This window comes from Eublepharis macularius, chromosome 19 (genome assembly GCF_028583425.1).
Source record: "Eublepharis macularius isolate TG4126 chromosome 19, MPM_Emac_v1.0, whole genome shotgun sequence".
Taxonomy (NCBI): Eukaryota; Metazoa; Chordata; class Lepidosauria; order Squamata; family Eublepharidae; genus Eublepharis; species Eublepharis macularius.
The window spans coordinates 16,712,164-16,737,969 of NC_072808.1; the positions used below are offsets into that span (position 1 = coordinate 16,712,164).

The 25,806-nt window shown below is 49.6% G+C and overlaps 1 protein-coding gene across 1 annotated transcript in view; it reads left to right on the forward strand.

Moving 5' to 3' along the window:
- Nucleotides 1-23,675, forward strand: part of RGL3 (ral guanine nucleotide dissociation stimulator like 3) — a 34,080-nt gene extending 10,405 nt beyond the window's left edge. Inside the window, exons 5-18 of the mRNA XM_055003862.1 lie at nt 752-764; nt 4,321-4,471; nt 4,864-5,079; nt 7,348-7,451; nt 7,732-7,816; nt 13,862-13,954; nt 15,016-15,093; nt 16,619-16,651; nt 16,776-16,897; nt 18,314-18,403; nt 19,340-19,484; nt 20,567-20,710; nt 22,641-22,755; nt 23,122-23,675. Coding sequence (XP_054859837.1) covers nt 752-764; nt 4,321-4,471; nt 4,864-5,079; nt 7,348-7,451; nt 7,732-7,816; nt 13,862-13,954; nt 15,016-15,093; nt 16,619-16,651; nt 16,776-16,897; nt 18,314-18,403; nt 19,340-19,484; nt 20,567-20,710; nt 22,641-22,755; nt 23,122-23,675 — 1,943 coding nt within the window. The remainder of the gene's footprint in view (nt 1-751; nt 765-4,320; nt 4,472-4,863; nt 5,080-7,347; nt 7,452-7,731; nt 7,817-13,861; nt 13,955-15,015; nt 15,094-16,618; nt 16,652-16,775; nt 16,898-18,313; nt 18,404-19,339; nt 19,485-20,566; nt 20,711-22,640; nt 22,756-23,121) is intronic.
- The last annotated feature ends 2,131 nt before the right edge of the window (nt 23,676-25,806 follow it).

The window sequence follows — 25,806 nt, forward strand, 5'->3', positions numbered from 1 at the left end:
TGAACCCTTCTGCTTTTCTGCTGAATAACCTCTTCCTATTCAAGCGAAACCCTTCTGTGACCGTTCTGGAAATAGCTGGCTTGCCTTAACATTTTTGCTCACCCACCATGCTTTGAAAAAATAAACTCTACAGATTACAAAAAATGCAGAGGTAGAGTTCTGTAACGCGTTGGACAGAAGATGGGGGTTGTGCCTCGTCCTCTGTTTTTAAAAGCTCCCTGTATTTAGTAGAGTAGGGTTTCAGGAAGAGGATCTTTCTCTTGGGTGAGCTAGTTTACTGCATGCAGGGAGGTTTGGAGAGCATTCAAAAGAACATCGCTCCCCTTGCTGTTTGAAGTAGCACACTCCAGAATTCTGTGGCTTCATTCTGTGCTTCGAGAACCCTTATGTCTGAAAAGCAGGATGTTTGAAATACTATACGGCATAAAGGATTAGGAATTTAGGCCAAAGAAACTTCGGAATGTCCCTGTAGCTTTACTACTTTGCTTGTAATTGACTAAAGCTGGTGACAGCCTTGCTGGTTGGGTCAGGAGTCCATTTCTCTTCATCCACAAGGCAGCTCTGGCCACCAGCTGAAGAAGTGCGGAGAGATGCAAATTATCTCAGGTTCTGTTCCAGCTGCAAATGCTGATAGAACGGTTTTTCCCACTTTTTTGTCCCGTGGACAAGCGGAGGAAGAAGGCAGCTTGGAGCTTGGAGTTCACATGATTGGCATGGAGAAGATTTTGGGTTCGTTGCCTGGCATCTGCAGAGGAAAGGACTCAGTAGGGCTAGAAAGTGCTCTCGAGGGCACCAGACACTTTTAGGAGCATGAACCTGTGGTCTGACTCAGCGAAAGATATCGTCACGTTTCATGTAAGAGTACATGTGGAAAGCTGCACATTCCGACAGAATGTAAACACATTGGGGGATGGTGAAAGATTACCAATATTTTATTTTATTTTTATTTTATTCAATTTATATTCCACTCTCCCTGCAAGTGGGCTCAGAGCAGATCACAAGTGGTAATAAAAACAATAAAAACAGATAGCATAAATGAGATTAAAACATATCCGCCAGTACGATAAAGTCTAGAACGGACAGTCGCACCCATATTGCACAACCACCAAGCATTAAGACGCATCCATGGAGCAGGGTGGCCAGCTACCAGATGACAACAACCTGGGGGGGCAACACTCTCCCCCTGGTAGGAGACTGGTTTTTCGGCCGGCCTGCCTCAACCCCCATATGCCTGGCGGAACATCTCTGTCTTGCAGGCCCGGCAGAAAGATAATAAATCTGTCTGGGCCCCGGTTTCCACAGACAGAGAGTTCCACCAGGTTGGGGCCAGGACTGAGAAAGCTCTGGCCCCACAGGTATGCCGGTCCTAGTCTGCTAATGGCTATAAATGTTAAAACCAAAACCTTGAACCTGATCCAGAATACCTGGTCCCACAAGTATGCTGGTCCCAGTCCACTAAGGGCTTTAAAGGTTAAAACCAAAACCTTGAACCTGATCCCGAATTCCACTGGGAGCCAGTGCAGCTGATGCAAAACTGGTGTTATATGTGACCGGAACGGAGTCCTGGTCAGAACACACGCCACTGCATTCTGGACCTGTTGTAACTTTCGGATCAAACCAAGCACAGTGTAGAGCGAGTTGCAGTAGTCCAACGTGGAGGTGACCATTGCATGGATCATCATAGCTAGGTCATGGGCTGAGAGGTAAGGAGCAAGTTGCCTAATCTGACAAAGATGGAAGAATACAGATTTGGCAGCTGCCGTGATCTTGGCCTCCATTGACGACGAGACATCCAAGACCTTGCCCAAACTCCTCGCCACTGGCATAAGCATCAGCAGCGTCCCATCAAGGGGTGGATCTCAGAACCTGTCTTGGGAAGTCTGGATCTCAGAACCTGTCTTGGGAAGTCTGGATCGCCTTCCCAAAGCGGTCTCCCCTGAGTACCCTGTGGACTAAAGTCAGGAGAGACAGGTTATGATGCCAAGGTACACCCCAGATTTTACTGCAGGGATTTCTGACACTATATTGACCTCCTTGCCCAATGAAACTAAGTCAGTATTTTGTGGGCTACCAAGCAAGTACTGAAGGTGAGTGCTGTATTTCTTTGCAGCGCTGGGACACAATGCTCAGACGATACATGTCTGCTCCTGATCTAAGAGCCGTGTCCCAGCATTCTCCATGGCAGCACAACGGACTTGGGGCATGTCTCTTGGATCATCAACGGCAGTCAAATGTTGTTGTCAATTTCATTTATCGCCTGCCTTTCTCATGGAGACTTAAGGGAGATTTCAAAGGACAAAAAGCAATTCAGTTAGACAAGCAAAATCCTCAAGTAAACAATGCAGGAGATTAGGGCTGCAGAACTGAAAGCACAATGCAAATCAAAACCAGTCTAAGATAAGTCATGATGACATACGGGTTACAAAGGTAGAAGAGAGCCAGTTTGAGAGATCCAGTTTGGTGTAGTGGTAATGAGTGCGAGGCTCTAATCTGGAGAGCTGGGTTTGATTCCCCACTCCTCCCACTTGAAGCCAGTTGGGTGACCTTGGGCGAGTCACAGTACTTCGGAGCTGGCTCGGAGCCAAGCTACAAGTGACAAATTACACTTGCCAGGCAAGTGTAATTTGTCACTTGTAGCTTGGCTCTCAGCCTCACCCACCTCACAGGGTGTTTGTTGTTGTGCGGATAATGATAACATACTTTGTAAACCGCTCTGAGTGGGCATTAAGTTGTCCTGAAGGGCGGTATATAAATCGAATGTTGTTGTTGTTATTAGACACTGCAGTAAAAAAGGAGGCGATGCATACAATAAGCGATGCAATATCCCTTATTATCCTTTATATCCATTTCTACTCCAGTATCCATTACCATCCCTTATAAAAGCAGTCTCCTGTGCTCTTCTATTACCATTCTAATCCCTTTGTAGAAATGCTCTTCTGATCATCTCTGTTGTGTACATTCTGCAAATTTATTGTCAGTTCCTGGCAGGTAGATCCCTCAGCCCCTCCACAGTGAACACACGTTGGTTCCAGCAGGAAAAGCTTTATTAGAATCCATACAGTTCAGGCCTGTACTCCATCATGGAATTTGGCAGAAGTGACAATTTAAATCAAGCAGTCTCTGTTATAGTTGATTTTCCCGCGCTCCAAATGACAGTTAAGGTTTTGGCACACAAGCCTACAAGTGTCTTGTGAGAATCTATTTAGTTGTGACTATATATCTGGTATACAATAGAGTCTTCTCAGCAACTGGGAATAGCAGTGAGAGCTGGCATCTAGACACCTCAAGGTCACAGCTAGCTGAGACCAGGGCTGGATTGAGGGGTGGGTGGGTGGGTAGTCTGCCCCCAGCGCTGCCAAGGAGGGGGCGCCGGGAGCAGCCGCCGGGAGCACGCGGGCGGCCTCGCAGCCCCCCATGCTGCTTTTTGCCTGCCCCGCAGGACAGGGGGCAGCCAGCTTGCCATGCGCCGCCTGTCCTGCGGGGCAGGCAAAAAGCAGCACGGGGGGCTGCGAGGCCGCCCGCACCATTCCCCTGCCCTGCAGGACAGGGGGCGGCTAGCCTTGTGTGATGACGTCACGGAGCGCCAGGAGCAAAGGGTTGGACTTGGGTTTCCCTGGGTGCCGGCAACCCTAGATCCAGCCCTGGCCAAGACTCGCATATTTCTCTAGGATAACAGAAGAGGCCTGTTCCGGGTCCTAAAGAAGTAACATCTGTAATGGTGGTTATGAATAAGCAGAGAGAGCGTACACTTTAATTTAGTAATCGATCAGTATAGCTTCAGTATATTGTGGCACAAGCAATAAAACAAATAACTATGGCATGGATGTACACAGACATGACAATTATAGGACCTTCCTGACCATTACAGAGAATGCACAAGAACCTTGAATGGAACCTGGTAACTGATTGGTAACCAAGGGAGCGTCAGCAGAATTGGCGTGGCATGCACTTTCCGATTCGTGCCTGATAGTAGCTAGGCTACAGCATTCTGTCCCAACTGGAATTTCTGAGTTGTCTTTAAGGGCAGACCCATGTAGAGTGCATTAGGGTAGTCTAGCCCCGAGGTAAACATCCCACACGATATATGTGGGGATCAAGGTAGGGGGCTGTCATCTGAGCTAAGTGAAGCTGAAAGGATGCCCTTTTTGCAGCTACGTTAACTTGTTTCTCCAGCAGTACAGCTAGATCCAGTGTAACCTCTAGTTTCTTGACTGAGTCAGCAGTGGTCAGTCGGGCCCCATTGAAAGAGGGAAGCACAATGCCTTGGCTACAACAGCCAGTCTGCCTTCCTTTCAAGTCAGGGTTTACACATTGACCCAGAGAGGTCTTGTCTAACTGCCACACAGGTGCAGAGATCCCCAGGGTGGGCCTGCCCCAGGTTACGACGGAGGCAGGAGCCCACAAGGAGTTACCAGCCCTGCTGTCCTTTTCTGTGGAGGAGGTGGCTGAGCAGCTGACCCTGATGGATTCCGTGAGTAAGAGTCAGAGAAGTGGTGGTGGTGGTGCATTGAAAACAGCCTTGGGAAGAGACAGGCTTAAAGTCTGTTGCGTAAAGTGGGTTGTTGGGCATGTTTCCTTCTCTGGAAGATGAAATTGAATGGCTTACCAGGACCAAGCAGAGGAGACGAAAGCCGGGACTCACACAAATGCCTGCCGAGTCAGATTCATCCAATGAAAGAAAATGCAATTGGTCATTTCTTACAGCTTAGTTGTTCTTGGGACTTGCAGAACGCATGATCCCTGCTGGACCACCCCAAAGGCCATCTAGCCCAGCCTTCTATTTGCACAGTGGCCAGCCTCTAGGAAGCACACAAGCCTTGCTTTTCATGGCCTTCTTCCCCTTTATCTGTTATCCTTTCCCAGAACCTGTTCCAAGCGGTGCAACCTTTCCATTGCCTGGGCTGCGTGTGGTCTCAGCGAGACAAGAAGGAGAAGCAGCGAGCGGCTCCCAGCGTCCGTGCCACGGTTGCCCAGTTCAATGCAGTGACCAGCTGTGTCACCACATCCGTGCTTGAAGATCTGACCTTGCGTATCCCCCAGCGCGCCCAGCTGATGGAGAAGTGGATTGAGATTGCCCAGGTGAGAATGGGGAAGGGCGCTGGGGGAAGCGGTGGCCTTTGAGGGTCACCACACCTCCTGGGTTGATGAAACAAGGCCAAGGACAGAGCAGTAGAAGAAGCCATCTGTTTGGGTGAGGTGGGCAGGAGACTGAGGGGGTGCCTTCAGGAGTTCTTTTTCTGCATTCTCTTCTTCTGGCATTTTCATTTTTTTAGTGTGCTCTGCATTTTTAAGGAAGTTTAGGAAAAATAAACTTAAGTTTGCATCAATGTATATCTTTCCAAAACCTGGTTTTTTGAAATAAGTTTTGTTTGAAAAGAGAAACAGAAATGACAATAGAAAGTGCATAGAAGCTTATACAGAATACAAAGTACTGCATTTGAACGACAACAGAGAAGTATATTCGAAATATGGGACGACACAACAAGCTTGTGGGATAGTTCTCCTCCTCCCTGATTGCTTATACCTAAACTTTAATATCAAAATAAAACCCTGTTTTGATACATTTAGTTTGTTCATTTGTTTTGCAAAATTTGTACCTGACTTTCTGGCTCGTCAAGGCCACCAAAGCAGCTCACAGTTAAAACAAGCATATCCCCCAGCGTGCCCAGCTGGGGGCGGGGGGTCCCTGGCCAGCGAGGGAAAGGTGGGGGAACGCGCCTCCTGGGATGCACTCCTGAGCACCGCAGTAGGTTGATTTGACCCAAACTGGGCCCTATTCAGCAGCTGCAAAGCGCAGGAGCACTCCAGGACCCGTTGCACCACTCAGCACTCCAGAGCTGTGCAGCAGCCTGATTCAGCCCGAGTCAGGCCCATTTTGGACTGAGTCAGGCCGCTGCGAAGTGCAGGAGCATTCCAGGGCCCATCGCATCACCCCAGCAGCAGTCCCAGGCTCTACAGTGGCTTGATTCAGCCCAAATCAGGCTGCTATGGAGTGCAGGAGTACTCCGGGGTCCATTGTACCACCTCAGCAGCACTTCCACGCTCCACAGCGGCCCAATTTGGCCTGCTGCGGAGCGCAGGAGCACTCCCCGGGGCATCACGTGGCCTGCATGATGACATCACTTCCTGCAAGTGACATCATCGGGTAGCCTGGGCATGTGCATGCACAAAGCACACATGAAGATGCCACAAAGATAAGTGCCCAGTCTCCCACTCAGAGGGTAAGGGGATCTAGCAACCCTATCCTCAGTAGACATTCTAGTGCAGAATACAACTACATTTAAAGAAGAGAGATTTCTGTCTTTCCCTTCTTTGTTATGGCTTAAGAGCAGCTTCTTTAAGAAGCTGGAAAACACCAGCCTGATTAAAAGCACCTGCTCCCTCCCTGGCACCCTCAACTACCAAGGGCTAAGTCCAGAGTGGTGGCCAATCAGAGCCTCCCCACAACGGCCCTTTCTCAAAAGGCTAATTGTTTGTCTGTTTCCTTCTTTGTCCCTTTGGGTGTCTTCTTCCAGCAAGGCGGGAGACAGCAATCCATTGTCCTTCTTCGGCCAGAGAGTAGAATCACCAAGTGCTTGAGAGCTCTGTGTTTGGAGCTTGATGGTTCCTTCCCCCAACCCCCTCTTTTCTACTAGCTACTAATTTCCAGCTAGGTTCCTGCTCATGGACAGAGTGTAATCCTGATGACTGAAATATTGGGGTGAATTTTTGGATGGAGGGCCTTTCTCCCGTGTAGATATTCAGCTTAATTTTATAATGATATGAGAGCCAGTTTGGTGTAGTGGTTAAGAGTGCGGGCCTCTAATCTGGAGAGCCGGGTTCAATTCCCCACTCCTCCGCTTGAAGCCAGCTGGGTGACCTTGGGCTAGTCACAGCTCTCTCAGAGCTCTCTCAGCCCCACCCACCTCACAGGGTGTTTTGTTTTGGCATTGTAAACTGCTCTGACTGGGCATTAAGTTGTCCTGAAGGGCGGTATATAAATCGAATGTTGTTGTTGTTGTTGTTGTTAAGTCAGTTTTTTAAAAAATGGTATAATACCAAAGCTTTGCTATAAGTGCCTTTCCAGTTACTGTTAAAAGTTATGGTCATATTTTTTATATTTTGTTCTGTATTGTGATAACACATCAGAATTATGAAATAAATAAGCTTTCCCTTTACTCTGAGCCCATCTCTTAAAACCGGTGTAATTAATTAATTCATATAACAATCAAAGGGATCAAAGTTTACAGCTGTACTTCAAATACTTTTTTGCCATTTCCTCTTGAAGATATCCCGGGGACCACGTTTAAACCTGAAGATCTCGTTCCCTCAAATTAAAATCTTTGCTGTTCTCCCCTCCCCTTGCAGCGGTGCCGAGATCTACGGAATTTCTCCTCGTTGTATGCCATCCTCTCTGCGCTGAAGTCCAACTCCATCTATCGACTCAAGCGCACCTGGGCTGCAGTGAACAGGTGAACATTGGGGTGGTCCAAGAAGGAAAAGGTGGGTAGAGGTGAGGGAAAGGGCTCCACCCTGCAGCTTAGTGGCTGATGAAGGTCTGTTATCCTCTGCCAAGTTCAGGTCTCTTGTGGTGAGGGGGGGGTGTCAGCAGGGATTCTCCCCAAGCAGACTGGAGAAGATTTCCACCCAAGACCCCAGCAACCTGGTACTTCTTGGGGATGTGGGCCATGGGACATTGGGGCTGCTTCTGTGTCAGGTGCTTACACTCATGAAGGCCTGCTTACTTCACAGGAACGCCAGGAGCTCCTTCCAAAAGCTCTCTCAGATCTTCTCCGAAGACAACAATCACTTGAACTGCCGAGAAATCCTGCTGCAGGTAGCACTGCTGTGCGGGGGCTGCGAGCCGTGTTGTTGGGGGCATTTTTCCAAAGGGGACTTTTCAGGGCCACGTGGCAGGACTTGGCAGGTTGGGCTGTATTGCTGGGAACGCAAGAGAAGTCATAGGAGGAGCTGGCTGAGGCACGCAGAGCATGACTGGAGAAAGACTGGAGAGCCAGTTTGGTGTAGTGGTTAAGAGCGGCAGGACAACAATCTGGAGAGCCAGGTTTGATTCCCCACTCCTCCATTGGAAGCCAGCTGGGTGACCTTGGGTCAGTCACAGCTCTCTCAGAGCTCTCTCAGCCCCACCCACCTCACAGGGTGACTGTTGTGAAGATAATAACACACTTTATAAACCACTATGGTTGGGTGTTAAGTTGCCCTGAAGGGAGGTATACACATCGAATGTTGTTATTATTAGGATTTACAGGGCAGGCTGTGAGTTGATGCTGAGCAGGAGCAAAGGAGGGTGGTGTGTTTGCATTTAAGCAGCAGCATTTCTGTGATGCTACAGGGTCATCCCCCTCCTCCCTCAGTGCAGAGCACGTTGAAAGATTCAAAGTTTGAAACAAACTCAGTTCCCCAAGGGATATAAATAACAACAACAACAATAACAACATTCAATTTATATACTGCCCTTCAGGACAACTTAATGCCATACTCACAGCGGTTTACAAAGGTTGGTGCCCCTGGGCACCGTGGTACCTACTGACACCTTTCCTGGTGCCCACCCAGTGTATTTAGAAAGTTGGTGGGGACAGATGGGGCTATTGCCCAGCAAGGCTTCTGATTAGCCCTTGGAGATTTGACTGGCTATGCAGATTTAAATAGCATCGGTTTTGGCGGCAACTGCCACACAGTGTTGGTTTTATTCTCCTGCACATTCCTCTTTCCCGGTGCACGGGGGCTTCCTTTCTGTGTGTGGCTAGCTCTGCATCCTGCAGCCATGTTGTGTCTGTGCCCACCATCTTTCTCAGAATTCCAAAGGTGCCCTTGGGCTTGAAAAGTCGGGGACGCCTGGTCTTTGGGGAGCCCTACATCTGAACAAGGCTGCACGCTTAGCCCCTTCTGCACAGTCAAGGAAGTTGCAAAAAGACTCATCTCATATGTGCACCAGGCACACGGCAAATATTTGGCCGAAGGCAGGAGGCTGAGGGGGCGATCCTGCACCCCTCTGTTAGCATACAGCACATAGTGTTTTAAGCTGCTGTAGCACAGTGGTTAAGTGGCTGGGCTTTGAATCAACACTCTGCTGGTTCGAATCCCACTCCTGCCATAAGCTCAGCCTTGGGTGAGCCACTCCTCTCAGCCCAGCTCCCCAGCTGTATTGTGGGGATAATAATAACACTAATTTGTTCACTTCTCTGGGTGAGGCACTAATCTGTCTATAAGAACAATATATAAACATTGTTGTTCTTGTTGTTGTTGTTGTTGTTGTTGTTCTTCTTCTTCTTCTTCTTTTTCTTCTTCTTCTAGGAGTCCTAATGTTTTAGAACACGGACATTCTACTCTGTTGCTACGTACCTCCTTAGAACATCCAATTTGGGTCCCTTTGTTCCCTTACTGAGGCAAAAGTCTCAGAGCCAATCTCTTTATGTGAAAAAGCAGATAACCCAAAGCATCTGCAGGGGGACCTGATTAGGAATGGGGGCCATAGCACTGAGGAGGAAGAAAAAGACTTAATCCTTTTGTGTGTTCACCCCCCCAGTTTTCCACAGACATCCCTCCTCTCTCATGCCCCTGAGTGACTATTAGCTGCAATAAACAGTCTCTCTATGCAAGACATCTTAGACGAGTAGGATCAAGGGAGAGATCTGACGCTTGTTCTCCCGTTGTGGATACACAGGGCTTTTTTTCTGGGGAAAGAGGTGGTGGAACTCAGTGGGTTGCCCTCGGAGAAAATGGTCACATGGCTGGTGGCCCCGCCCCCTGATCTCCAGACAGAGGAGAGTTTAGATTGCCCTCTGTGCCGCTTAGCGGCGCGGAGGGCAATCTCAACTCCCCTCTGTCTGGAGATCAGGGGGCGGAGCCACCAGCCATGTGACCATTTTCAAGAGGTTCCGGAACTCCGTTCCACCACATTCCTGCTGAAAAAAAGCCCTGTGGATACACATGCACTGCTAGGGAGACAGAGTACACTTGAATATAAGATCACACAGAAAGTAAGTCACGTAAGTGTCCCCGTCTAAGATGTCTTGTGTAGAGAGACTCGGAGAGATAACCCCGTGTTTCTATCAGTAGCTTGCCGGGATGATTTATATCAAGGAAATGGTTTGGGGGAGGATTAACCCTCTTCAAACAGTTTAGTATCCTCTGCAATGGTTAAGTTGTACCTGGAAGCTCCTGTGTCAGCTTGTGGGTAGGAGGCCCATATGACGGAAGTTTTTCCATACAACAAATTCCCTGCACAAAGAAAATAAATATATCAGGGAACCCCTTTTCCTGACAAGCTTTTTCTTTTTGTAGTCCCCCCCCCCTTTTGAGGAGCAATCAGTTATATAAGCCCTTACCCAGAGTCAGAGGTGATACAGTGTGACATAGAGATGTAAAATTTCCAGAAATTTTGAAGCCATGAATAGTTTTTCAATTGTTGTTTTAGATAATAAATAGAAATATTTTTGAGAAATTGAAATATGCAGTGTGGTAAAAGGACAGCAGGTCCTTGTTTTTATCATGGGGAGGATGAAATCTAACAAAGCTGAGGAATCTTCGCCAGCTCTGTCTTTTAAAACTATTATTCCTGGCTAACATTGTGTCTCCCTGCAATTGAGTGTTCTCATGTAGGATGTCACGTGTACAGAAACTCTAGGATAACTGGGAGAACTCAACTCCTCATTGTGGTCTGGCAGCTTGAGACTTGGGCTAGCCAAGTAAATCCCTCATTTGCCTCCCGGAAGGCTCTATCAATCTTGCCTCCCCATACAAATCCTATGAGGAGCTGTCTCTGCAGGCTGTGTCTTTTTAAACTACCCTTGTGAAGAGAGGTGAAATTGACAGAGCCTTTAGGTCTGTCTTTTTTAAACTACGCTTCCCAGCTAACATTGCGTCTCCTGCACTTGAGCATCCTGTGTAAGCCGTCTTGTGTAGAGAGACTCTAGTCATTCCCTTTCATCAGGATTGCTTTCTGCTGCCACCAGCAGGCCACTAGTAGAATTGCAGTTTAACAACCTGCCGTCAAAGCTCCTGTATAAAAATATGAGAATCTCCTCCTTAATTCAGCCAAGGAGGAGGTAGGAGTACATTGTTGGCAAGGTAAGTCTCTATCCAGTTGCTGGGAGGACCTAGGAATCCTACCTGTAGGCCTGTACAAGGGAGGAGAGGAGTCCCGTCCCTTTGGCAGGCACAAGCAATTCCAAAGTACCACCTCACCAGAGTGCAAATTCACAAACACACAAACACACACCAGCAGTTGCAGCTTGTCATGCAAGGATTAAGGAAACTCGAGGCTCAGACGTCGACCGCCTGGGTCTCCCTCTGTGCTGTGGGTAGTGAGACCTCTGTCTCCCCCGTTTTGTTGACCCCTGAAAACCGGCAGGAGGAAAATTTGTAAAAAAAATGACATCACACTGCCAGCATCCTGACAAGCAACGCTCTAGAATTTTGGGCAAAACTCTATGGTCCTACCACGGAAATTTGACCAAATCCAAGAGCATCACTTCAGTGGCACACCCGAGATGTGCCATCACTTTTTTCCATTGGAAAACTGAACGAGGCGGCAGACCTTTTCATGTATGGTTGCCAACCTCCAGGTGGGTCCTGGAGACTTCTCTCAATCACAACTGCTCTCCGTGAGACAGGAGTCAATTCCCCTGAATAAAGTAGCTGTTTTGCGGGGGGGGGGGCTCTATGGTGTCATACCATGAGGATGTCCTGCCCCTCCCTAAACCCAACTCTTCCCAGGCTCAACCCCCCCAAATCTCCAGGAATTTCTCAACCCAGAGTTGGCACCCCTATTTTCACACTATACATTTTAAGTGTGACATGCCTTGCTTTAAGAAGCATTCCATTCATTCGAAAAGAGAAAATATTTCATAGGAGTTTTTTTTTTAGCTCCTATGAATGTTCCTCCTCACACAACTTTCTGGGTTTTTCCCCCAGGGCCTTCACACCTATATTGGTCAAATTCAGACAGTCACTCTAGCCTAGTTTCGTGCTAAGTCTGAAGTGAACCTGGTCCTACCTGTGTGATAGAGTTCAGCCCCCTTTTCTGCCTGCCTCTCCATTGCTATGTAAGCCAGAGGGTGGAAAAGACATCCCACACCTTGAGATGCCAGCTAGTGGCTGGCAACCTAAAGGAGGGCAGGAATGGGGGAGGGGGAATGGCACCACAGTGGAGGCACAATGTCACTTCTAGCAAATACTGGAAATGATGTCATATCACTTCTGTGCCTTTGAAGTGATGCTCTAGGATTTGGACAAATCTCGATGGTAAAACCATAGAATTTCCCCCCAAACCCTAGATTGTCACCTTTTCATGATGCTGGCAATGTGATATCAATTCCGGGTATTCACTGGAATCAATAAAAGATCTTTTAAGTTTGATAGGAAAATAATTTCCCCAAAATTTCCATTTCCCCCCAGAAAAAATACTTTTTTCCCCCTCCAGTGGCTTAAAGATTTTTGGAAATTTTACATCTCTTTCGACCACTTCATTAACTGGAAACAGTTAGGGTCTGTTCCATGAAGAGCTGAAACCAGACTCTAGTTCCAAGTGGCGTGCTTTTTACCCTAGTCCATATAACCTGGTGGGCTATAAAAATACCCATGTTCTTTTTTTTTTCTTACAAAAACATGGTCCTAGGAAAACATGTTACATGCTTTGAAAAAATGCAGCCCCTTCTGATAACCTGATGACCCTAATACTCTAGAGAGCATTTAACTTCCTGCCCCACAGTGAAATATATTGTTGAGGCAGAAAAATATCCCATGATATAAACAACGTGAAAAATTACCCCACAAGGATTTGCAGGCGGCGTATTATCCCTGTATCCCTCCTCCACTCTTCCCTCTTTTCCTTCCCTGGCAGCCCTCGTAGCCTCTCCCCTTTTTTTGTTTCCTTCTGACCTTCCACCCGCTAACCAACCTACTTTTATTTATTATTTATTATATTAGATTTTTATTTGTTGAATGAACCATCCTTGGGGGTACATATGGGGAGAGGCGGTCCTGCAGATATCCTGGGCCCAGTCCGCATAGGGCTTTATAGGTCAACACCAAAACCTTGAACCAGACCTATACCCCCAAGTCTTCAGCTGGCAGCCTGTCCCCAGGAAAAGTCTGGGCTATGTTGCAAGGTGGCCACTAGACCTGAGGCTGCCAACTGGGACCCTTTTGCCAGTGGGAGCACTGGGGGCAGGGTATGGACTGTGGGAATCGGGATCATGTGACACCATTACATCACTTCTGGATTCATGCCTGGGGAGAAGTCATGGCATTGCACTGTGAATCCCATGTACCAGGCAGAGCAGAGCAAAGGAAGGAATTTGCAGTGCTCATCAGTGGGGTTGCCAACTCTGGATTGGGAAATTCCTGGAGATTTGGGGGTGGAGCTTGGGGAGGGTGGGTTTTGAGGATGGAAGGGACTTCAGCATGGTATACTGCCATAGAATCCACCCTCCAAAGCTGCCATTTTCTCCAGCGGAACTGATCTCTGTCATCATGTGAGCTCTTGTTATTCCAAGAGGACTCTAGGCCCTAACTGGAGGTTGGCAGCTCTACTTCCCAGACACTACTCCCAAATCTTCTGGAATATCCCGTTAGAGTTTGCAGCCCTATGGCCAGATCTGCCCTAATCCCCCCTTCCAGTGCTGCTTGTAGAATCCTTGCTGGCATTGCCCATGTAGGGCCTAAATACGCTAGAGGGGTTCTTGTTTGGAGGTGGTGACATATATGGCATTGGAAGGGGTATGAGCGTGTTCAGTTGTGATCATTTGGCTCAAGACTGGGAACACAGTTGCACTCTTGAATGCACACTTTTACGCAGAACCTGCTGTGCACGTCCTCTGCCATTGTCTGCTTTTGCTATCCTGTGTTTCTTCTGCAGGAAGGAGGCGTTTTGGGCTCGAGGGAGGGGTGCAGCAGCCCTCAGGTGCCAGCCGGGACCCCTCTGGAGCTGAACTCTCAGGCCAGGCGAATGGTGAGAGAGCCTTTCCCCTTTCCCAGGCACAGGGACAGAAGCTCTCAAGGGCAGGGAGCGGGGTTAATGCTTTCCTTTGCCACTCTGTAGCAGGTGCCTTCGGTGTCTCTGCACCAGCCAGTTTGCCCTGGGTTTCTTCAAGTAGATGTCGCTATTTGTTCTTCTTACATTCAGCACCTTGTCTCGGATCTCGTCCCAATTTTGTGCAGTTTGGGAGTGGAGGTGGGGGAAAGGTTAAATTAGTCCCTTGCCAAAGAAGCGCTGCTTTAATCCCCAGAAACGGTCCTTTCCATAATGGTCTTGTGGCATTTTTCTATCCATCTTCTCCATGGCTGTTCTGTGGGTTTTAGGTAGGGACACCAATAAGGCCCACACCTGGCCCCTTTTTTAGTCTTCAGACTGCGTTTCAGCTTAGTTTCTTTTCTTTTTTCCCCCTTTCTGATTTTGTACACATCCAATTATTTTGCAGTCCTCTGCAGGGAACTTCTCAGTGGAAAAAAAAAAACCACGCAGTGAAGACCACCACCAATTCCGTCGCGTGGGCATCCCTTCTTCCGTGTGTCTGAAATCAAATGTGCAGCCAGAGGGAGAAAATCCTATTGTATTTGATGGGTGAAATGCTTTCACTTGATAAGCACTTTCAGAGACTCCCTCTACATGAGAAATCTTACATGAGAACGCTCAAGTGTAGGGAGATGCAATGCTAGCCAGGAAGCCAGCAACGCTTCTCAGAGGGTTTGTTAATTTTCTCTTCACCACCTGAAATCTCTGTCAATTTCACCTCCCCTTTGGAAAGGCGAAGAGGAAATTAACAAACCATCTGAGGAGTGATCTTTGCCGGCTCTGTAGAGAGGTGAAATTGACAGAGCCCTTCTCTAACTTTTTAAACTACACTTCCCGGCTAACATTGCATCTCTCTATACTTGAGCATTCTCGTGTAAGATGGCTCACGTAGACAGACTCAGAGTGGGTTATTTTAATGATGTTATTTATGATTGTAACAGCCTTTGGTGATATACAGGAAATGCTATCATACCATATCCCATTGTGGTCTGTTGCAGGCCCCCACCGTCCCATATCTTGGCACCTTTCTGACTGACTTGATTATGCTGGACACAGCACTACCAGATTCTGTAGAGGTGAGCATGGTGGGAAAGAAGAGTAGGATCGGAAACAGATTCTGTCTTCCCCGACTCAATTGAGCATCCTCAATATAGTGCAAATTGTTCCTTGCTTCCCCTCCCCCAGTTGCCCGAGCATTGCAAATTCATTCCTCTGCAGTGGTAAGTCTCCTTAGCTTTAATTTCACCTTGACGGTATAGATCCAAGGAATCTTGGTACTGGAAGCAGAATGCTTTGCAAAGGTGTCTGGTTTGTTTGTTTGTTTGTTTATGTCATTTATAGCCCGCCTTTCTCATGGAGACCCAAGGCAGATTACGTAGTGTGAGATTAGTACAATCAGTATCAAGGACATGTCCATAAACAAGGTGATAGGGTAAATAAATACAAGTTTACAAAGACATAGCATTAGTAAGGATCCAATAAGGAGTTGAAGAATTGCTGAAACAGAACATAATCAATTCTAGGACTGATTCTAGACTATATGAAGCACTGCTAGAATATAGGCGTACACATTTAAAGCAACTAATAATATGTAAGGCCTCATAGTGGTGAAGTCTATGGTCCCTAACTCATTAGCGAAGCATCTGAGACCCCTCCCTACAATACAAAAACCTTTTGCATCGTTTGCGGAAAGCCAGGAGAGTGGGGGCTCTCCTGACCTCCTCAGGCAGGCCGTTCCACCGGGTAGGGGCCACCACAGAGACAGCCCATGTACAGGCTGCTGTTGATTTCTCCCACGTGCAGGGTGGCACCTGCAGGAGACCCTGTTTGGATGAGCGAAGCTGCCGTGGAGGGGCATAGGGAGGGAGGTGGTCCCATAGGTATGCTGAGGCAGCGACTGTTGTTGATCCATCTAGCAACAGGGTCGTTTCCTATTAGTGGCCCAAGTCCTCTAAGGTGGATGTCTTATACAACCCAGCTACCTGAAAGCATTTCAGCTGGAGAGAAGGGGAGGGGGCGAACCTGGGGTCAAAGGCATGCATATCACAAATGTGATGAATTTGCATGTTTTAAGCCTACTAGACTCTTAATCAGCGTTGCTGACTCCCCTAGCATGTTCTAAGCAACCCATGTGACACTCCCTCAGTTTACCACCCAAATCCACTTCCTGGGGTGGCCACCTCACTTTTTCTTGAAATGGTGAAAGCTGCAAAGCAGAGAGGAGAAGGCTCCATCTCCGACCTTCAGGTAGGTTTGGAGACATTGGGAGTCATGCAAGGTGTAGAGGTTTGATACAGAGCCATTCTGGTGTAGTGGTTAAGAATGGCAGGACTCTAATCTGGAGAGCCAGGTTTGATTTCCCCACTTTTCCGCTTGAAGCCAGCTGGGTGACCTTGGGTCCGTCACAGCTCTCTCAGAGCTCTCTCAGCCCCACCCACCTCACAGGGTGATTGTTGAGAGGGTAATAATAACACTTTGTAAACCGCTCTGAGAGGGCATTAAGTTGTCAAATAAATCTAATGTTGTTATCGTTATTATTGGTTTTATCTGGACTGGTTTTCCCCCTGCATTGCTCATCGTTTCTTTTCTTCCATTCCTCAGGGCAATCTCATTAACTTCGAGAAGAGGCGGAAGGTAAATGTGAGGCAGAAAAACTGGAGGGGTGGGGGGCAAGCCAGAGTCTCTCAGTCTGTGTCTCAGGATAGATAAGTGGGTTTGGCCTCTGCGGTCCACTCTCCCCACTCTGTCTGTTCCTCAGGAAGCAGAGACCCTTGCCGTGATCCAACAGCTGCAGGAGTCGTGTCGGGGATACAGCTTTTGCCTGAACCCGTCCTTCCACCTGGCCTTTCACGGGTATCAGAAGCTTTCTGAGGAGCAGAGGTAAGAAGTGTGGGGTAGAAGAACGGTGAATGGGATCTTGCAAGCTGCGTGTTGGGTGGAAGGCAAATCTAGAAGAAGCATAGTCTGTCATTGGGTTTGTTTGTTTATTTATTGGATTCTTTAAAAATCCACTCTCCCTGTAAACAGGCTCAGAGTGGATTGCAACACGAATAAATACATTACAATAAAAACAGCATTAAAATCATAAAATACGGTAGCAATACATTTGGGCAGCAACTTGCGCTCACTTAGAGATCCTGAGACTTAAGATTCTCCCAAGGGACCTCGAGGCGCCGTCTCCCAAACATCGCTTCCTTGTTCTGGCAAACAGACTGAATGGAGACCATCCTACCCGCCCCCCCCCCCCAAGGACCAGCAAGTCAGTATTGAGAGACAGCATGGTGCAGTGGTTAGTGTGTCAGACTAGGATTTGGGAGATCTGGGTTTGAATCTCCCCTCTCCCCACCTTGGAAACTCACTGAGTGGCCTTGGGACAGCCACACCTTCTCAGCCTAACCTACCTCACAGGGTTGTTCTGAGGATAAAATGGAGTAGAGGAGAAGGATGTAAGCTGCTTTGGATCTCCATTGGGAAGAAAGGTGGGGTATAAATGATGAAAATTGTAAATCTCCTATTGGGGTAATAATTCTAGGGTTGCCAACCTCCAGGCGAGGCCTAGAACTTTCCTAGAATTTCAGGTGCGCTCCAGGCTCCGCAGGTCAGTTCCCCTGGCAGCTTTGGAGGGTGGACTGTACGGCATGATTCTGCGCTGATGTCCCTCCCCTCCCCAAACCCTGCCCTCCCCAGGTTGACCCCCAAATCGCCAGGAATTTCCTGATCCAGACTTGGCAGCCCTGTGCAGCTCTGAATTTCACCTGGCCTAAACGCACAGCCCTCCTTGCCCATGGACGTAGCCCCCTCCCTTCATGAAACACAAGGGCCCAGAGGAGTTCTCGGAGAAATCCCCCCCCCCCCAGATTCACAATGTGGATTCATAAGGTCCGCTGTAGAGCCAGTGGGGAGATCTGGGATTGGGAGGGGGGGCTCCCTGTAGCTAGCAGATGGGAGCAGGCAGATAAGGGATAGAGTTGCCAGCTCCAGGTTGAAAAATTCCTGGAGATTTGGGGGGTGGAGCCTGGAGAGGGCAGGGTTGGAGCTCAGCAAGTTATAATGCCATTTCCATTCATCCTCCAAAGGAGCTCTTTTTCCCAGGGAAACTGATCTCTGTGGCCTGGAGATCAATTAAAATTCAGGGAGACCTCCAGCCCCACCTTGAGGTTGGCAACCCTAGTAGGAGAGGTTGCTGGACAGCAGATGCATGGACAGACTTCCTGGGAAAAGGGAGGTCATGCCTGCTTTGAAAGAGAAAGAGGTGCCCACTGCTTGACAGACAAGTGCCTTCACTCTCCCCTGCAGCTACCGGATTTCCCGTGTGATCGAGCCTCCGGCTGACTCCTGCCCCAACTCCCCAAAGCTGCGTCGCGGCCTCACCAAGCGCTTCGGCTCGTAAGTCATGCCTCTGGCCAGGATGGGGTGCAGGGGAGGCACGGTCGCTGCGGCTGCTCCTTCCAGGTGTTTGTTCTCTTGCTTATCACCAGCTCCTCTCCCTCTGCTCAGAAGAAGCATCGCTGCCTGTGACATTCCGAAAACCCCAAAGCTACACCACTCGCATTCTCCCCAGCACCTTGCCTGGAAAGGGGAGACTTGATCCTGGGCACAAGTTCCCGGGCATCTAAAGACGGGCACTTAAAGTAGCTACCGTAGAGAGGGATTTGTAGCCTGCACCAGCTATCACCCCTCCTTGGGCAGCTCTGACAAGCTGAGAAGGGCAAGGAGCAAGAGCTCAGGCTGCAAATGGTTCACTCTTCCCCTGGATTCTGTCCGCATCCTCAAGGGAAACAAGCTGAGAAATATATGTTCAAAAATGGGGCCACCAAACAGCTCAGCGAAATCCGCAACAGCTGCTCTGATATTCGGAAAGAAGGCAGCCTGGTATAGCCGGATCTCATCAGATCTCAGAAGCTAAGCAGGGTCAGTACTTGGATGGGAGACCACCAAGGAAGACTCTGCAGAGGAAGGCTCTGGCAAACCACCTGTGCTTCTTGACAGCACGTCTGCATAAATTCTGATATTGAGCTATCTAGCCGACTGTTTATCGGACACAGGTGGCTGATCTAGACCAGGGGTCCCCAATCTTCTTGAGTCTGTGGGCATCTGAGCAAGTCTGTTAATGATGGGACATTTTGGAGGTCTTTCATTCATTGGGTTGGAAGTGACTTGACGGTGTATAACACACACACACACACACACACACTAACTATGATGGAAAGCTGCTTCACTATCTGGGCTCCTTTATGCTGGTGGGGGGAGGGATGCTTGAGAAAGCTTGTGCCCCCCCCCCCCGTTTCTCATTCCCTGCTGCCTCCCTGTCTCTCTTTGCAGACTTCTCTTGGGCTCAGACGCCTCTGCCACATCGCCTGGCCCTGACAGATCGGGAATCTCCCCAAAGGGATCTTTCAGCAACCTTCATTCGGGGGATGGGCTCGGCGCCTCTTGCTCCCCAACTCAGGGAGCCCCCCTTTGCAAGGTACAGTGCAGGATGGGTTAATCTCTTTTCCATTGAGATGGAGAGGAGCGTCAATGGCAACAAGCGAAACAAGAACAGGAGAGGTCACCAGAAGTTCTCACAGTTGTTTTTATGCCGACTGTGTTAATCCAGTTTCCCAGGAACACCATTAACCTTTTGTATTTCGTTCTCTTCATTCATACTGGGACAGTGAGTTTTTCTCTATCTCAGCGATAGAACAGCCTGGGATAAATTCCGGAGAATGCTTTGTACCTGATTGGGTTGAGCGACCCCCCTTGTGTTTCATTTCTGGGATTGGTTGTGAGTCATCTGAACAGGCTTTGTGGGAATGCTGGACCTGTTGGCTGGAGAGAGCATCTTCCCCAGGCGAAGATGGCATTTCAAGCCACAGCAGGACTGCGGTGGAAGCAGATGGGCTAGCTGGGAAGGGCTCCATCTCAGGTGGCAGGCTGGACTTCCCTTCCTTGGGGCAGGGCAGCCTGGAGAGGTTTCAAGCGAGCAGGGTCTGGGAATGAAACTTGCTTTCCCCAGACCGTCTTCAGCCTTCTCACCTATAGAAATAAGTCCCTGGAATTGCTACCAGCTATCTAGTCTTATCGTGTCAGCTCTCAGAAGCTAAGCAGGGTCAGCCCTGGTGAGTACTTGGATGGGAGACCACCAAAGAAGTCCAGCTTTGCTGCACAAAGGCATGCTATGGCAAACCGTCTCTGCTCACCTCCTGCCTAAGTCAGTTGTGAATTGACAGCACTTAATTATGCCCTGACCTGGCTAGCCCAATACCCTTGACTCTCCAAAGCTAAGCAGGGCAGATACTGGCTAGGACAACCCTATGGGGTTGCCATACATCAGCTGAGACCTGATGGCAAAGCAAAACAAATGGATAGAGCCATCTGGTTCTACTGCAGAAGAAGTTTAGCAGGGCTGAGTTTTTTTTGTTCTGATTTTATCTCAATTCTGGTAAATGTCTTGGATTCCGGATGCTCCTTGTGGCCTTTGTTGGTGCTTTTTTCCTGCAGGCATCTCAGTTAGAAGGGGATGGAGAGAGCCTCCGCTCACAGACTCATCTTGCGGTCCCCTCCCAGGACGTGCCTGCATCTCAAGGGATTCTCTGCCCTCTGCTTCAGGCACCCCCACCCTCCCCCCTCTCTAAGCAACGTGGGACTGAGTCACGCATCATCCGTGTCAGCGTGGACAACGTCCACGGCAACCTCTATCGTAGCATTGTGGTGAGTTGGCAAGACCAGAGGGGCAAGTCTTAGGTCTGTTAGAGGCACAGGTAGGACAGTCTGGTGCAGATGCAGAGAAGACCCTGCTTGATGGCGTGACAAGTTGTTGGGTGAGTATAAGGTGGTCAGGACTGCTATCATCTGGGGAAGAGGGGAAGGATAAAAAGCTCGGCAGCCTGGAGGAGGAATTCTGGGCCGGATCTATGGGGGGGTGGGGGCCGCCTTCCCCAGGTGCTGCCAAACAGAGGGTGCCGGAGCGGCTGCTGCCCGGGAGCGTGTGCTCCTGGCCCTCCGGCGGCAGTGCAGGCGGCAGCGCAGGAGGGCTGGGAGGCCGGCCATGCCACGCTGAGCGCCTGCCGTGCTGACAGGCTCTCCAGCGGGAATGCAAGAGGTTGCACAGCAGGGCTGGGAGGCTGCCCGCGCTGTGCACCTGCAGTGCTGATGGGGCGACCCGCTTGCTGCGGGCTTCCGGCCTTCCAGCGGCAGCACAGGCGGCAGACTCCCGGGGGGCGCCCTGCGTGATGACGTCACGGAAGTCACTTTGGATGCCCTGAGTGCAGGCTACCCATGATATGGCTCTGCAGGAATTCATAACAATAACAACAACATTCAGTTGCCCTTCAGAACAACTTAATGCCCACTCCGGGTGGTTTACAAAGTGTGTTATTATCATCCTCATGACAATCACCCTGTGGGGGGGGGGGGTTGAGAGAGCTCTGAGAGAGCTGTGACTGACCCAAGGTCACCACCCTCCTTTGCTCAACTCACAGCCTGCCCTGTAAATCTTAATAATAACAACAACATTCAATTTATATACTGCCTTTCAGGACAACTTAACGGCCACTCAGAGTGGTGTACAAAGTGTGTTATTATTATCCTCACAACAATCATCCTGTAAGGTAGGTGGGGCTGAGAGAGCTCAGAGAAGCTGTGACTGGCCCAAGGTCACCCAGCTGGCTTCAAATGGAGGAGTGGGGAATCAAACCCAGTTCTCCAGATTAGAGCCTGGCTGCTCTTAACCACTACACATAACTGGCTCTCAATAATAACATTCAGTGTATATACTGCCCTTTAGGACAACTTAATCCCTGCTCAGGGCAGTTTATAAAGTGTGTTATTATTATCCCCAAGCAATCATCCTGAGAGGTGGGTGGGACAGAGAGAACTCCGGAGAGCTGTGAGTCTATGACTGACCCAGGGTCACCCAGCTGGCTTCAAGTGGAGTAGTGGGGAATCAAACCCGGTTCTCCAGATTAGAGTCCTGCCATTCTTTACTACTACACCAAAAGGGCCATTCATTCATTCATTCATTCATTCATTCATTCATTCATTCGCTTTGTTTAAACCCTGCCTTCTCCACAATGGGGACCCCAAGCAGCTTACGGCATTCTCCTCTGTTCCATTTTATCCTGACAACACCCCTGTGAGGTGGGTTAGGTTGAAGGGGTGTGGTTAGCCCAAGGTCATTCAGCAAGCTTCTGGGGCAGAGCGGGGATTCAAACCTGGCTCTCCCAGCTGCTAATCCAACACTCAAACCACTACACCACACCATCTGCTTGTGGGAAATGAGAGGTTCTGGCGGGTCACAGAGGGATTCCACTTGTTGCTGCATTGAATCAAAGAAGTTGGGGTGGGGGGAGCTGAGACCCCCAAGCCATGGGAGAATGAAGAAGTCTGGTGTCCATGGTCAAGGCCAGAGTAGCCGTGCTCATGCCAGTTGAGGACTCCTTAAAGGGGAACCTGTGAAAAGGTAGCAGCAATAATAAAGGAACTGGGGGGTGGGGGGGCTGTTAAACACCTCGATTTGGGTTGCATTTGATGTGAAGCCAGGAGGCGCCTGGAGTGGCTCTTCCTCAGTTGTTCTCCTTTGTCCTGTGCTTCCTTTGTTATCATCTCCTGCGACTCACAGGGCGGTGTCTCATCCCCGCAGATAACAAGCCAGGACAAGGCTGCAGCGGTGGTGCAGCGGGCCTTGCAGAAGCACAACCTGGAGGAGGCCTCGCTGCACAACTACCAGCTCTTACAGCGTTTGGAGGGTGGCCAAGGTGGGGCCCTCAGATGCAGTGGTGGGGGGCCAGGGCGGGTGAAGGAAGGGAGGTGTCATTAGGGTTGCTTGGCAACCAATGGGAGACTCACCACTACCTCGCTGGCAATATAATGATGTCACCGGCAATATGCTGACTTCACTTGTTGTAACTGGAAATGACATAAGTGCATCCTCGGCAACACACTGATGTCACTTCCGGCTGCAAGGGAAGTGACATCATCACATCAGGATGCTGGCTGCCCACCCCCCCACCCCCATTTCTTCCCTTATTTTTCTCCCGCTGCCTACGGGCCTGATAGGGGTGAGACCTTGGTAAGCCTTGGTGCCCTTGACGTTTCTCACAGTTCTCTTTCTCTGCCTCCAGAACTGCTGATCCCTAGCAGTGCCAATGCCTTCTATGCCATGAACCCGGCTGGCCCTTGTGACTTCCTGTTGCGCCGCAAAGAAGAAGGTCCCCGTCCCTCAGCCATGAGGGCCACGCAGCCTGGAAGCAGAACCACATACCCCACATCTCACAACCTGGACACCATGGCGGCCACTGCTCCTGCAGGTCCTACGTCTTCTTCTCCTCTTCTCTCGACAACTCCATGTCCAGCTCCCACCTCCTCGTCTCGGGGAGTTCAGGAGCCCGTCACTCTCCATAGCTCCCCTCTTCCCCCCGTGCTTCTCCCTCATTGCCCACCATCCCGGGAGCCCTTCAGCCCGGCCTCTTCTAACAGAGCTGCGGCTTCTCCCTTAGAGAGGTCACAGACTCCTGCTTCTGTAATGCAGTGGCTTCCCGGCCAGCTTCTAGAGGCTTTGTTTCGCCCATTTTCCCCCAGTGACTGGGCTGTTCCTGTCCTATCAGCCCCTCAAGATGGAGAAAGCTTGAATGGGCCAGAGCTTTTGCCCCAAAGCAACAAGGACTCAGGGCCATAGGACCCACACTGCCCTCTGTCTCCAGCTGCCCTCCCTCTAGGGTTGCCAGCCTCCAAGTGGTGGCTGGAGATGTCCCGGACTTACAACTGATCAGTTCCCCTGGAGAAAATGGCTGTCCTGGAAGATGGATCCCATGGCATTCCATCCAGCTGAGGTCCCTCCCCTCTCCAAAGCCCACCCTCTCCAGGCGCCACCCCCCAAATCTCCAGGAATTTCCCAACCAGGAGCTGGCAACCCTACCTCCCTCACCCATCACAGCAGATTAGCCAAAAGAGCTTGGAGAAGGGAATGGTATGGATGAAGCTCATGACTGAATTAAGGCTGAGGTGATGCTGTATCGTGGGGACTGGAGAGTCAGCCTGACAGAGAGGGGGTCGCACTCTCCCTAAGGGAGCAGGTTCATAGCTTGGGGGCCTACAGGGGGAGACTCAGGCCTCCTCAGTGGGCATATGTCGCCTTCATCAGCTTCGGCTTATCACACCAACTACAGCCGTTCTTCAAGAAGCAGGATTGGCCACAGTGATCCGTGCTGTGATCATATGCAGGTTAGATTGCTGCGACGCACTCTGTGGTGTCGGGGAGTGGCCTTCAGCAACTGTCTGGAGACTTCACCTGGTTCAAAAGGTGGCAACCAGGCTGCTGTCGGGGGTGTGTGGAATACAGGGATCGTATCCCCCTGGTGCTGAAAGACCGGCATGGGCTGCCTGTCTATTTCTGGGCACAATTCAGAGATTGGGCTTTGTCAGTGAGTCTTTCTACGTGAGTCGCCTCAGCACGTGTTCGTCAAGTGTAGGGAGAGGCAATGTTAGCTAGGAAGCATAGTTTAAAAAGACAGAGCCAGCAGAGATCTCTCCTCAGAGGGTTTGTTAATTTCATCTTCGCCTCCCCAAACGCTCTGTCAATTTCACCTCTTCAGTCTAAAACTGTGTGGGATCACAACCAGAGGGCAGCAAGAAATGGAGATGGGCTGGAGTTACCTTCCAAAGCTGAGCTTGGACCTGGAGAGGTTCTAATGGGCTGAGGTTTCCCTTCTGGCGTTTCAGAGCCCTTTTGCACAGCTCCAGTGTATAACAAAGCCTTTGCCTGCCACCGACTCTGACTTTTTAAACTACCCTTCCCAGCTAACATTACTTTTCCTGACACCGGTTCTTCACGTATCAGTTGTCTCATGTAGAGAGACTCTATGGTGGTGCCTCAACTGTAAAGTGTCTTTCTTTTTATGGGCCATCCAGTGCGTATCCTACCGTCTTTTAAGTGCCAGGCCAAAACATTCCCAAGCTTTTAAGTGCTAAGCCAAAACATTTCCAGACTTTTGATCTTTAAAAAATGTTTTCTACTCTTCTACCTTGAGGACTGTTTTACGAGAATAAATCTTGGGCTGTTAAATGTTTTGTGCTCTTTTTAATGCTGGGTTTTTAATAGGTTGCTAAGTTGAATGAATTGTATGCTGCTGTTCCGTATTTTGCCTTGTATACCACCTCTAGCAGGTGGCATAGAAATTTTCTAAATAAACAGAAAATGGAGCACCCCAAGAGGGTGTGGTGATGTTTATGGACTGGCCATTCATGGGATTCTTTAGTATTTTGTTCAACCGCATCCCAGGGCTTCAGTCTGGTCAGGGCATCACCGAAGACCAGAAGCCATATTCTGCAAGCCAAACAAGCCACTCCACGTGCTACAAGGGCAGGCCATCCTGGCCTCCTTGCTCTCCAGAATTCGATGCATGCGGTTAAGGACAGAGCAAAATTGCAGTTGTGGGAAGGAGGGATGCTTGGGCACAGGTGAGGTGCTATGTGGAGAGTGAAGACAGCTTCACTGGAGGGGGTGTGCACCTGCCCTCTGGGAGCAAAAGTTGCCACGAGGGCCTGAATGACAAATACGTGTCCCGGTTACTGACTCAGACTGCAGGCAGGGGAAGCTCCCTAGTTGGGAAAGCAAGACGAATCACAGTTCCACACTTCAGACACAGATTAGATGACAATCACAGCTTCCAGAGTCAAATCCGCAGTAACAGGCCAGGGTCAGAGACAAGGGAATCGGTTCCAAACACAGCAGCAAGGTCAGTAGTAAGCGGACAGGTTGCTTCCACACAGCCACTCCCTTTTCGGCTGCTTTTAACCCTCACAGTGCT